Source organism: Callithrix jacchus, chromosome 7 (assembly GCF_049354715.1).
Source record: "Callithrix jacchus isolate 240 chromosome 7, calJac240_pri, whole genome shotgun sequence".
Taxonomy (NCBI): domain Eukaryota; kingdom Metazoa; phylum Chordata; class Mammalia; order Primates; family Cebidae; genus Callithrix; species Callithrix jacchus.
The window spans coordinates 99,138,372-99,151,467 of record NC_133508.1 but is presented as its reverse complement, the minus strand read 5'-3'; the positions used below and the strand labels follow the sequence as shown (position 1 = coordinate 99,151,467).

General features: G+C 41.2%; 1 protein-coding gene across 30 annotated transcripts in view; it reads right to left on the bottom strand.

Annotated features, from left to right (window-relative positions):
• PATJ (PATJ crumbs cell polarity complex component) overlaps nucleotides 1-13,096 on the bottom strand; it is a 411,839-nt gene that overhangs the window by 85,476 nt on the left and 313,267 nt on the right. For 8 of the 30 annotated variants that reach the window (XM_078332015.1, XM_078332019.1, XM_078332029.1 and 5 more), the window contains 2 exons: nucleotides 12,071-12,115; nucleotides 2,573-2,710 (listed from right to left, as the gene is read on the bottom strand). The exons of 6 other annotated variants lie outside the window; for them this stretch is intronic. In XM_078332015.1, coding sequence (XP_078188141.1) covers nucleotides 2,573-2,710; nucleotides 12,071-12,115 — 183 coding nt within the window. The remainder of the gene's footprint in view (nucleotides 1-2,572; nucleotides 2,711-12,070; nucleotides 12,116-13,096) is intronic. 16 more of the 30 variants (XM_078332024.1, XM_009001364.5, XM_078332037.1 and 13 more) reach the window with 6 other exon arrangements.

Sequence of the window (13,096 nt, the reverse complement as noted above, 5' to 3'; positions counted from 1 at the left end):
TTGACATCTAGGGGTGTGGTACCCAGGCAAGTTTTTTTTTTTAATTGAGACTTATTGCTTAAGACTTAATCTTCTTTAAAGAAGCCTTGGCTTAAGAATCCATGGTTTAACTTGACAATAAGTATCAATAAAAAAAAAAAAACTTGCCTGAAATCCATATTCCTATATGCCAGTTTATTTAGTCTGGGATAGGGGTCCTAGCATTTGTGATTTTTTTTAAAGCTCCCTAGGTGTTCCTATTATAAAACAGGGTTAAGAACCACTGTTTTAGTTGTAAAACACCCTTGTAGTTGTATAAATATTGTACTCATCAGTGTTTTTCTAGGGAGATTTACACTTCATCAGGTCCTTATGATAGGAAAATAAAAATCACTACTCAAAAGAAGGTACATGTGGCTAAGTTTGCTATCACTAAGTAGCTGTGTGACCACAGACAAGTCACTTGACCACCTCATCTATAAATTGGTGACACATCTATATCTTGCAAGGTTGTTGTAAAGATTAAAGATAAATAAACCCATCGCTATGCCAGAAATAATTTAGGCTCAATTAATAACAGCTATTAATGCTTCTATGTCCTTTTAGAACATATCAATAAATGGTTGGCCAGCTTCTGATTGAAAAACCTTCAGGGATGAAAAATTCCACTTCCATGAGGAAGTTCATTCTATTCTGACGCAGCTCAAAGGGTGGAAATGTTCTGTATAATGAGCTGCTGGCCTCACTGCAGATGATGCCCACTGACCTCTGGCCATTTCTCTTTGGAAGCCACAGAAAGGGCTTAAAATCACTTTCCCAAAGGAGAGTAATTAAGATGCTTAGGTGCTCACTGTTCCACAAGAAGAAATGTGGGATGATATTTAGGATTTGCTCTAGTTCTAAAATTCTGTGACTGTAATATTTTAGAGATGTTTGATATGTGCTTGAGATAGGTGGGAGTACATAAAATTTTGTTGGTCTGTTTGTTTGTTTTGAGACAGAGTCCCGTTTTGTCACCCAGGCTGGAGTGCAGTGGCGTGATCTCAGCTCAGTACAACCTCTGCTTCCTGAGTTCAAGTGATTTTCTTGCCTCAGGCTCTTGAGTAGCTGAGATTACAGGCAACCACCACCACACCTGGCTAATTTTGGTATTTTCAGTAGAGATGGGATTTTGCCATGTTGTCCAGGCTGGTCTTGAACTCCTGAACTCAGGTGATCCACCCACCTCAGCCTCTCAGAGTGCTGGGATTACAGGCATGAGCCATTGCACCTGACTGGGAGTATATAAAGTATTAACTCCTTAATGGTATTCGCAATACATTAAAGCAAAACGGCTCTTAAATTAAAAAAATTATAATTGGCCAGATGCAGTAGCTCACACTTATAATCCCAACATTTTGGGAGGCTGAGGTTTGAGGATTGCTTGAGCCCAGGAGTTTGAGGTTACAGTGAGCTCTGACTGCATTACTATACTCCAGCCTGGGTGACAGAGTAAGACCCTGACTCTTAAAAACTGCTTACAGATTTTCAGTTGGACTGAATTAGGTTATTTTTAAGGTTCGTTCTGTACATTAAAAAAAAAAAATTTGAGTTTTTACCATATAAGTTAAAGAATTTTCAAAGGCATTTTCTTTGGCAATGTTTGAAATATGTATTTCCTGTAAGCTCTAGTAATCTATAGTTTTTTAAATATAAAAATAGCTAACATAATAATAAGTTTTAGAAACATAAAAGCATAGTTCAGTACAAAGACATGAATATCAGGACTCAAAAAAAGCAAGGAAAAAGCTCAACAACAACAAAATTATCAACAATTTGCTAAAAGTTTTTGGTTCTTTAAGAGAAGTGAAATTCACATGTAAGGAACACTAAAGTTATTTTATAGAAATTCTTCCATTTGTAATTTTTATTTCCAACATTGTGTAAGACATGGTGCTCTCAGAAATTTTTTTTGGAGATAGAGTCTTACTAGATTGCTTAGGGTGGACTAGAATTCCTGGGCTCAAGCAATCCTGCCTCAGCCACCTGAGCAGCTAGGACTATAGGTATGCACCACTGTGCCTGGCTAGATAGAATTATTTAAGTGCAAGGGTGTTTTCAGGGATACCCTTTTACTATTTATTTATTTAAAGACAGCGTCTTGCTTTGTCACCCAGGCTGGAGTGCAGTGGCACAATCTTGGTGGCTTACTGCAACCTCTGCCTCCCAGGTTCAAGTGATTCTCATTCCTCAGCCTTCTGAGTAGCTGGGACTACATGCATGCACCACCACACCTGGTTAATTTTTGTATTTTTAGTAGAGACGAGGTCTTGCTATGTTGGCCAGGCTGGTCTGGAACTCCTGACCTTAAGCGATCTGCCTGCCTTGGCCTCCGAAAGTGCCGGGATTACAAACATGAGCTGGGATAACAAACCATGCCCACCCGGGACGCCCTTTTAAACACCTGTTTAGGGGGTTGAGGTAGACGGGTGAACACAGGATATCTGCATACAACTTGCACAGAATTTAGATACAGTTGTGGATTGATTTCAGGTTGCATAACACTCCACAACCTCCCATCAAGTAATAAAGGATCTGATCTCATTGTAATCACCTCCTTTTCTTTTGGAATGCACAATACCCTAGTAGAGTAAAACCTAAAGTACAAGTTATATACATTGTCAGGTGGGTATTCCAGTGCCTTCTGCTGATCTGCCACCATTCCTTGACCAATCACCTGGGACATGTCTTCCTGAAATGTAAAAGACACAACCAATTAGCAGCATTGCAGGGCTCGACTGCACTTTCCAATTTCAGCAGTTAGCACATTTAATTGGGCTTCCGTCTACCACAAAAATGAACAAAACATTGGGCATAAAAGTTTCATTCACCCACTGGACTAACTCTCAGAAATGAACGCAGCCTTGTCACTTCCAAATGCTTTTTCAGTCCTTTCAGATCTGTGAGGCCTTAGACCTATCAGATTTCTTTTCTTTTTTTGTTTAAGTAAAAGACAGGGTCTTTTTATGCTGCTGCTGGAGCACAGTGGGCTATTCATAGGCATGATCTCACTACTAATCAGCACAGGGGTTTGACCTGCTCTGTTTCCAACCTGAGCTGGCTCACCCCTCCTTAAGCATCTTGGTGGTCCCTCCTTGCAGGAAGGCACCATATCGATGCCAAACCTAGTATGGACACCCAATTGGCAGGGCTTGTTATAGCCTCAAACTCCTGGGCTTAGGTGATCCTCCTGTCTCAGCCTCCTGAGTAGCTGGGACTACCAGAGCAATAACATACTTGGCCAGATATCCTCTGATGGTCATTTCAGCCTGAGTTTTTTCTTCTTCTGTCACACTAATACCCCTACATAACTATCTGTTCAGGGCTCTAATCTGCAACTGGAGTTTTTTCCCCTTAAGATACTCAATTAGAATTTTTTTAAAAACACAGCTACAGAAAATACTGTGGGATAAAGGTAAGTTAGCTCTAAAACCCACGGAGGACTACAGCATCCAGAATTGGGAGAGAAGCAACTTGTCAAAACACATGGAGAACTGAAGCATAGCAAAAGGGCAGTTTATTAACTGAAATAAATAATAACACCAATAAATTGACCAGAATGTTTATGTCTGCATCCCATCCTATCCTATCTTTTTTTTAATAGGCACAGTTTAAGAGGAAATTATCATATGATGATTTATTCTAAGGCATAAACTCCTACAACTGGGCTTGGACAAAGCAGGGAACATGAGAGGCTGATTTGGACAGGAGAAAGCACGGGTTTACTCTGTCTCTGGGTGACGTCTGAGAGACACCCAGATGGTGAGTTGTACTATACAGACGGCAGGTAGGTAAGCTGATATGGCAGACAGGGATGACTTGCATAATGGAATGTTAGGAGTTTGTGATCCTAGGGGTGGTAGCTCACGCCTGTAATCCCAGCACTTTGGGAGGCCAAGGTGGGCGGACCACCTGAGGTTGGCTGGTCTGGCCAACATGGCGAAACCCCGTCTGTACTAAAAATACAAAAATTAGCTAAGCATGATGGTGGTTGCCTGTAATCCCAGCTACTCAGGAGGCTGAGGCAGGAGGAATGCTTAAACCTAGGAGGCGGAGGTTGCAATGAGCTGAGATTACACCACTACACTCTAGCTTGGGTGGCAGAGCAAGATTCAGGCCCCCTCCCGCCCAAAAAAAAAAGAATTCTGCAAACCTGAATAGGTTATTTGCCCTCTTCAAGCCTTAATTTCCCCATCTATGAAATGGAAAAAAACAAGAGTAGCTATACTTTAGGGATACTGAAAAGATTAAAAGAAGTAATATATGAGTGCTGGTAACATCACACCTGGCAATTAAAAAATTTTTTATCATTATGCAAAACTATATATATATATATATTTTAAAGACGGGGTTTCACCATGTTGCCCAGGCTGGTCTTGAACTCCTGACCTCAGGTGATCCGCCCACCTCAGCCTCCCAAGGTGCTGAGATTACAGGCATAAGCCACCGTGCCCGGCCCGGCAATTAATAATATTTAACGAATATTAAATAATTGATGATAGTAAATGGAATTGAGCTGTGCTAGCCCCATCTTCTCAAATGCACTACAGGGAACTAGTGCAGGGTCTAGAATATGCACTCAGAACCACGGTGCTGACAGTCTTAGAAGTGACCTAGACAGGACACTTTTCTCCTTTAGGAAATGCTGGAGGCAATTTTTTGAGTAAGCAAGACTAACTTACTTTAGTATCTCACAGTATTTTTCTGCTGCTATTTGTTGTTGTTGTTTTTGCTTTAGTCGAATCTGACATTCCCCACCCCTTGTTCTTTCCTAGGCATGTTCACACACCCTTTCTTCATCAGGCTCCCATTAGATGTGTAACAATACAGTAGATAAGGATCCAGTTATGCCCAGACGATCATTATTATTACATTCAGTTACAATCCCATCCTATGTCCTTCATTCCCATTGATTTACAGCCTGAAAGAATTTTAATCCCAGTAAGCTCTCTCCCGAGACTGGAGCCTAGGTCACCTGGATGATTGTGCTACACTTAGCTGCTTACTTCTAACTTACTTTCTGATTTTGGGGGCCAGAACTTATCTCACTCGTTTAGATTCTCTTTAATTTCTCCCTTCTAGGAGAAAGATCCTAGGACTGCTCCCCTCCCCTTGTAAACTTTGCTCCTAAAAAGATATGATACAAAATGAACTCAAACATTACCTCATCTCATAATTCTTCCTTAGTCCCTGGGCGGTGTCCCTTCCACAACATGAACCAATTATTTTATCATTTTTTTGAAGATTATATTGTATCTTTTTACAAATGTGTCTCCCATATCTTAATATGATCAACTTTGTCATATTTCTTTCTTCAACAAATGGCAGAATAGAATCTAGGCTTCATAAAGCGTTAGTGCTGAATGAATCAAAGTTTGGGAACTTAAATCCTAAATGTACCCAGGTGGATTTGAGAGCCAGCCATGAAAGGAAGGTCACACAGTGAAGGTGACTCTGTGGCCTTTACTTTACAGGATCACACTTGAAAAGAGAAAAAAAGATGCGGAAAGGTCAATAGGCTCATGGGAATTTTTAAGAGGAAAAACTCTAACCTGCCTTGTAAACTGAAACTACCAGTGTTATTCCTAACCATGTGTATCAAATGGCCTTAGGAGGAGCAAAAGTAAGTGCCCCTGTTTGAAAGTGATACTGCAGATGTGCAATTTGACCTTGGTTTCAGCCTCAATTAACCAGTCCTTGGGACAAAGAATCTGACTTCCCTAACATAGGTTTAAAAAACCAATTTGCATATCACATGGAGGAACTACCAATTTGGTTTTATTCTTCCTTATCATTTGTACTTTTTAGTAAAAAGAAATGGCACTGGACGAACAGCTGGAAAATCTGGGTTCGGATTGGTTCTGCTACCAGCAGTAGCAGTGTTTGGAAACTCATTTTTGGAAACATTAAGAATGCAGTAACAGCTACCTGAATAAGGGGTTGTGAGCAAAGTTAAACTCAACACGTGCTTACTGAGCACCTACTACATGCCAGCACGTAGAAAAAGAAGGACAGAGGAGCCCTCGCCCTTAGCACATTTACAGATCTAGTGAGACAGATGTTAAGGAAATAATCACAGAAACAATGAATACAACTGAACGGTAGATGCATGAAGGTGTGTGGGAGCCTGAAGTGTCAGTTTCCTTCCTTTAATCTTCTCCTCATAAAATGTAGAAGGAGATGAGAAAATGTGATTTCTGAAAAGCATCGGTCTAACACACTGTCCAGTTTCTTATATTGATTACCCTTAAACGTCTGAGTCAAAGGATGGAGCTGGTATGTGATGATGATGAAAATTACGACGGCTAAAATTTCCTGAGTATGACTGTGCCTGTTACTGAGCTGGGCATGTTACACATTTGTTCATGTGTCCAACAGACCTGTGTATTGGGGCAATCATCACTCTTATTTAGAGATGAGGTAACTGGGGCACAGAGAGGCTGAATTATTATTTTCCGAGCCTGGACTTAACTCAGACACATCTTTCTGCAGATCCCTTGCTCTTAACTGAAGAGTAAACCTTCAGGGAAAGGGCAAGTTCTGTTTACCTCTCCCAGCAACGCACACAGGATCCTTAGCCAGCAATGACATAGGGATTCCATTTTTAGATTCAATATCAGGTCAGAACAAGTCATGCCTGCTTATTTTAAACTTGCGTTGGAAAAAAAAAATCATAGCACTAGACACTGCAGTGACCTTGGGTCACTTTCCTTCACGTTTTGTGTTTAAACATGAATTTATAATTTGCTAATTGCCCATTATGACACCAAAGGAGCTCTTAATGTCTTCAAAACAGAAGTGTGGGGACATTCTAATGTGTTTACTTTGCAAGGCACCCCTGAATAAGAAGACTAAAGAAGTGTTGTAGAAAGGTCGTCTCATTTCATGAAATAAACCGATATGACACATTTTGTCAGCAGGATGCTATAATCTACAGCACAGTCCTATGAGCTCCTGAAAGCAAATGCTTTGTGGGCCAGGAAAATTACTGTGAGTAAGAGAAGGAGCTTCTTAAGGGTGCACATAAAAGGCAACACTTGCAATATCCCATATGACAGATGGGTGAGATGTCCAGCTGACAATCCCCAAAGCTGATTTATCTCTGTCCCAAAGCTGGACAGTCAAAATGCCCTGTCTCTATGGCCACAGTAACTGGTCCAAGGGTGGACACTTGAACCACATAAGAATATTCTACAGATTTTCCAATGTAGACCCAAGGGAAGAGAGTCAGCTCTTTTCTGGCAGAGAGGCTTAGGAGCTTCAGGCAGCCATATGCATACCAGGCTGAAGAAGCACATCTGTAGGAGAGTCAGATAAACAGACAGAACCCTGGCAGCAGCAGGTCTCTGCTTCAAACCCCCACTGAGGCGAAGTGTCAACCATGGGCTGCCTGCAAGCATATGAAAAGCAAACAAACCAACCTCTAGCCCTTGAGTAAATTTCCCCTTTTGTCTAAGGAATGTCAAGTTGAGGTTCTGTCACTTGCAACCAAGGGACTCATTTTTTTTTTTAGTTTTGAGACAGAGTCTCGCTCTGTCACCCAGGCAGGAGTGCAGTGGTGCGATCTCGGCTCCCTGCAACCTCTGCCTCCCGGGTTCAAGCAATTCTCTGCCTCAGCCTCCCGAGTAGCTGGCATTACAAGTGCCCACCACCATGCTTGGCTAATTTTTGTAATTTTAGTAGAGATGAGGTTTCACCATCTTGGCCAGGCTGGTCTTGAACTCCTGACTGTGTGATCTACTTGGCCTCCCAAAGTGCTGGGATTACAGGCATGAGCCACTGCTCCCAGCCTGCAATCAAGAGACTCCTAATTGAAACAGGGTGGAGCCCTTTGGGAGGCTGATGCCCGTGGATCACGAGGTCAAGAGATGGAGACAATCCTGGTCAACATGGTGAAACCCTGTCTCTACTAAAAATACAAAAAAATTAGCTGGGCATGGTGGTGTGTGCCTGTAATCCCAGCTACTCAGGAGGCTGAGGCAGGAGAATTGCCTGAACCCAGGAGGCGGAGGTTGCAGTGAGCTGAGATCGCGCCATTGCACTCCAGCCTGGGTAACAAGAGCAAAACTCGGTCTCAAAAAAAAAAAAAAAGAAAGAAACAGGGTGGAGCCCATCTCTCCCAGAAGAGATCCACCAGGATAACAAACTCAGATGCATCCAGTCATCAGGCTCTAAGGCAGCCAAATGATGAATGAAGTGAACTGAGTAAAAGACAACAAATTAGGCCAGGTGTGGTGGCTCATGCCTGTAATCCCAGCACTTTAGGAGGCTGAGGTGGGTGGATCACTTGAGTTCAGGAGGCCAGCCTAGGGAATATGATAAAACCCCATCTCTACAAAAAATACAAAAATTAACCAGGCATGGTGGTGCACACCTGTGGTCCCAGCTACTCAGGAGGCTGAAGTGGGAGGCTAGCTTACATCAATGAACTTTTTCTCTACTGCAATGCTGTGGTCTCAGTGGGTTGATTTTGTCTGTATAGACAGCAGGAGAAATACACTTAAAAAAAACTTTTCCTGGATCAGTTCCAGCCTGATTCCTACTCATCTAACCACCTGGATTAGGTGAAATCACATTAGCTAAATTCCCACAGGCCAGGTGTGGTGTCTCCTGCCTGTAATCCCAACACTTCAGGAGGCTGTGGTGGGAGGATTGCTTGAGCCCAGGCAGTCAAAGCCGCAGTGAACTGTGATTACGCCACTGCGCTCCAACCTGGGTGACAGGGTGTCACTTTGTCTCAAAAAACAAGTTCCCACAGCACCTTACCTTGCCCTTCAATAATACTTACTAACATTAATAGTTACTTATTTAAAGTTGGATTCAAATCTTGGCTGTGGCACTTAGTAGTTGAGTGCCTCTGTGTCTCAGTTTCCTTATTTATAAAATGGGAATAGTAATAGACCAATTTCATATAAAATACAAATTAATACACTTAGAATGATGCCTCTAGAATGCATAGTAAATGCCATGAAAGCATGAGCTCCAGTTATCCTCAGCAGTTCCGAAGGCACCCGAAGGCGCCTGAAGGCAGGATTGTTCATTCTCACTACACCTTGGTTAGCACGGAGCTGGGGACATAACAGGCCCTCAATACAAACGTGCTTAATTTCTGAAAGAGAAGGTGGATTTATAGCTCCCTTGTAAGACAATAAAATCAACACATGTTTTAGAGTATAGGCTCTGATTATGTGGGCAAATAAGGCTTCCCAGAAAACTGACAACTTTATGGACTCAGAGAACAATGCCCAAGCAGAACTTGGTTCTGAGGAGCAGTGGGATTTTGAAAAGAGGGCATCAGACTTGTGTGAGAATGTCTCAGCTCTGGATTCTGATCCACTTCTCTGGGCCCTGAGTGCTAGTAATTACAATTGTGAGAACACTTTCTCGATTTAGAACAAATCTGATAAGTAAGTGATTCCTTCTGGGCAAGTTATATTTCAAGTTGAATAAGCCTCCACACTGGACCAGTTACAGTGGTTGGAAATGAATGTAAGCTAGCAGAGACCAAAGCCGTAAATTTTTTTTTTTTTGGAGACAGAGTCTTGCTCTGTCACGCAGGTTGGAGTACAACGGCGTGATCTTGGCTCACTGCAGCCTCTGCCTCCTGGGTTCAAATGATTCTTGTGCCTCAGCCTCCCAAGTAGCTAGAATAACAGGCACACGCCACTATGCCCAGCTAATTTTTGTATTTTTAGTAGAGACAGAGTTTTGCCATGTTGTTCAGGCTGGTCTCGAACTCCTGAAATCAGATGATCTGCCTGCCTTGGCTTCCCAAAGTGCTGGGATTACAGATAAGAGCCACCACACCTGGCCTAAAGCTATGAATTTGTGTCAAAATTGTGCGCCTAAATTTCTGCTGTCTTTGAGTTTATCGGGTTACTTTCTCTGTTACACTGGTGTCTCTACATTATCTTTATTTACTATGGCAAGGGGAAGAGAACAGAAGAAAAAAAGCAAGAGCTTTTCTCCAGAGACTTTCCTGTAGGATGCAGGCTTGACTGTAAAACCTACAGCCTTTTTATCACCAGGAAAAGGAAATTTATCATGTACGTAAATCTCAAGTGGTTTTCAGAAATACAAGATATAAAGAAAAATGAGCTGTGAAAAATGCCACATATTTGAATGCACTTGAACTCTGCCATTGACAATTTGCATACTGTCACAAAAGAGAAGCCAGTGCTGACTCAGTCACACTTTCCTGCTCCTTAGAGGGAATTCCCAGACCCCTGCTACAGATGCACTTTTTATGTTGCATCTGAAACAGCAAAAAAGATTTGCACAGTGACATCTGCTCCCAATAGCAAACCAGAAATCTAGCAGTTGTTGATGGAGTGCAAATTGGGGGTAAAAATAGATTTTAAGCATACAGTTCAAGATCTCATTTTAAAAATGAGTAGGCTATAACACCTGGGAATTCTTGCCTGGAAGTAAGACCTAACAAGAAGCCCATAATCATTAGAAACACATTTTAAGCTATTTTTTCATAAGTGGACACCGGCACTTTAAAAAATACTTATGAGGGCCTGGCACAGTGGTTCATGCCTGTAATCCAAGCACTTTTTGGGAGACTGAGGTGGGCAGATCACTTGAGCCCAAGAGTTCAAGACCAACCTGGCCAACATGGCGAAACCTCATCTCTACTTAAAATACAAAAACATTAGCTGGGCGTGGTGGTACACACCTGAAGCATGAGAATCGCTTGAACCGGGAGGTGGAGATTGCAGTGAGCTGAGATTTGTGCCATTGCATTCCAGCCTGGGCAAGAATAAGACTCAGTCTCAAAAAAAAAAAAAAGCATTATGGCTCATGCCCCATTTATACTTCAGAAGTCATGAGGTCCATAAGATGAAAAACAAAAACCATATCATCATCTCAGTGGACTTGGAAAAAGCTTTTGATAAACATACCTTCATGGTAAAAACTCTCAACAAACTCGGCATCAAATGAATGTACCTCAAAATACTAGAGCCATCTTTGACAAACCTATAGCCAATATCATATTGATCATGCAAAAGGTAGAAGCATTCCTCTTAAGAACTGGAACAAGAGAAGGATGCCCACTTTCACTACTCCTATGCAACACAGTACTGGAAGTGCTAGCCAGAGCAATCAGGCAAGAGAAAGAAATTAAGGCATTTGAATAGGAAAATAAAAAATCAAATTCTCTCCCTTCATAATTCCATATCTAGAAAACCCTAAAGACTGCCAAAAAACTACTAGCCCTGATAAATGACTTCAGTGAAGTTTCAAGATACAAAATTGGTCAACAAAAATCAGTAGCATTTCTATATGCCAGTAACATTCAAGCTGAGAGCCAAATCAGGAATGCAATCCCACTTATAATAGCCATGTAAAAAAATACCTAGGAATACATTTAACAAAGCAGGTGAAAGATCTCTATAAGCAGAACTACAAAACACTGCTGGAAGAAATCAGGGGTGACACAAACAAATGGAAAAACATTCTATGCTCATGGACTGGATGAATCAATATTGTTAAAATGGCTACACTGCCCAAAGCAATCTACACATTCAATGCTATTCCTGTCAAACTACCAACATCATTTTTCACACAAGTAGGAAAAGCTTAGCTGTAAGCTATGAACTCGCCACTGCACTCCAGCTTGGGCAACAGAGCAAGACCCTGTCTCCAGGACTCTTCAGTTTACAGAGAGATGTACTTACATTATCTAATATGATCCTCACTCCCTCTCATCTACCATCACCATATTTTCACCCATCAAGTTATGTTAGTATAGAACTGTCGAATTGAACATGGCAAAACCCAGTCTCTATAAAAAATACAAAAAAATTAGCCAAGTATGGTAGTGTATGCCTGAAGCCCTAGCTACTTGGGAGGCTGAGGCAGGAGGATTGCTTGAGCCCTGGAGTTTGAGGTTGCAGTGAGCTATGTTTGTGTCACCACACTCTGGCTTGGGTGACAGAGCGAGACCATGTCTCAAAAATTACATAAAAAATAAAAGTTGAAATTAAAAATAAAAAAGTCAGCCGAGTGAAATACATAGGTTCTGAATCCTTATGATAGCACTTACAGGCTCTGAGTCTTCGGGCATGCACGTTAACTTCTGGTCCCTCATCTGCAAAATGGAGATGACGATAGTATTAATGCTTTCATTATGGAAAGGACAGAGGTGGGGATCAACAGCTTCTGCTCAGTTCCTAACAAATGAACATAGAATCCAGGTGGATGGTATTGTTGTTATTATTGCTGTTTCCATCAGGATAAACGAGATCATATTTTAAAGTGCCCATTATAGTGACACAGATGTTTCTTCTTTCACAGAGACATCTAAAAACAGTCAAGAGTGAAGGTATCCTCTTTCCCCACAAATCTGCTCTTCCTCCTGTTTCTTTTCTCAGTAAATAGCATCAACCAACCAGCCAGCCAGCTGCCCCTGAGGGATCTGAGAATCATTGCTGCCTCCTCCTTCTGCAACTTTCATATCTGCATAGCCATCGAGTCCCGTCCACTCTGACTCCTGTGTATGTTGAAAATCTGTCTGTATTTCTCTGTGCTGTTCAGTCATCATTAACTTTCATCTCAGTTACTCTAATAGCTTTTCAACTCTCTTTCTGACTTCAGTTTTGACATTTTCTAACTTATTCATTATTATTTCTATACATATAAAACATATAATAATTATATATAATATATATTATAGTTAGGTATAATCATATTAAAACTATTATATAATATAAATAAAAGTCAAATCACTGGGTGTGGTGACTCACACCTGTAATCCCAGTAATTTGTGAGCTATGTCTGCATCATCACTCTGTAGTGTCACTTATATATATAATTATAAATTATATATAGTGTTAATTATATATTCATAATTATATATTAATCATGTATAATTATTTATATATATAATTTTCTTTTTGCAAAATTGACCAACGTATCTGATTCTTTTTTATCTTTTTTTTTTTTGAGATGGAGTCTTGCTCTCTTACCCAGGCTGGAGTGCAGTGGCGTGATCTCAGCTCACTGCAACCTCCGCCTCCCAGATTCGAGCAATTCTCCTGCCTCAGACTACTGAGTTGCTGGGATTATAGGC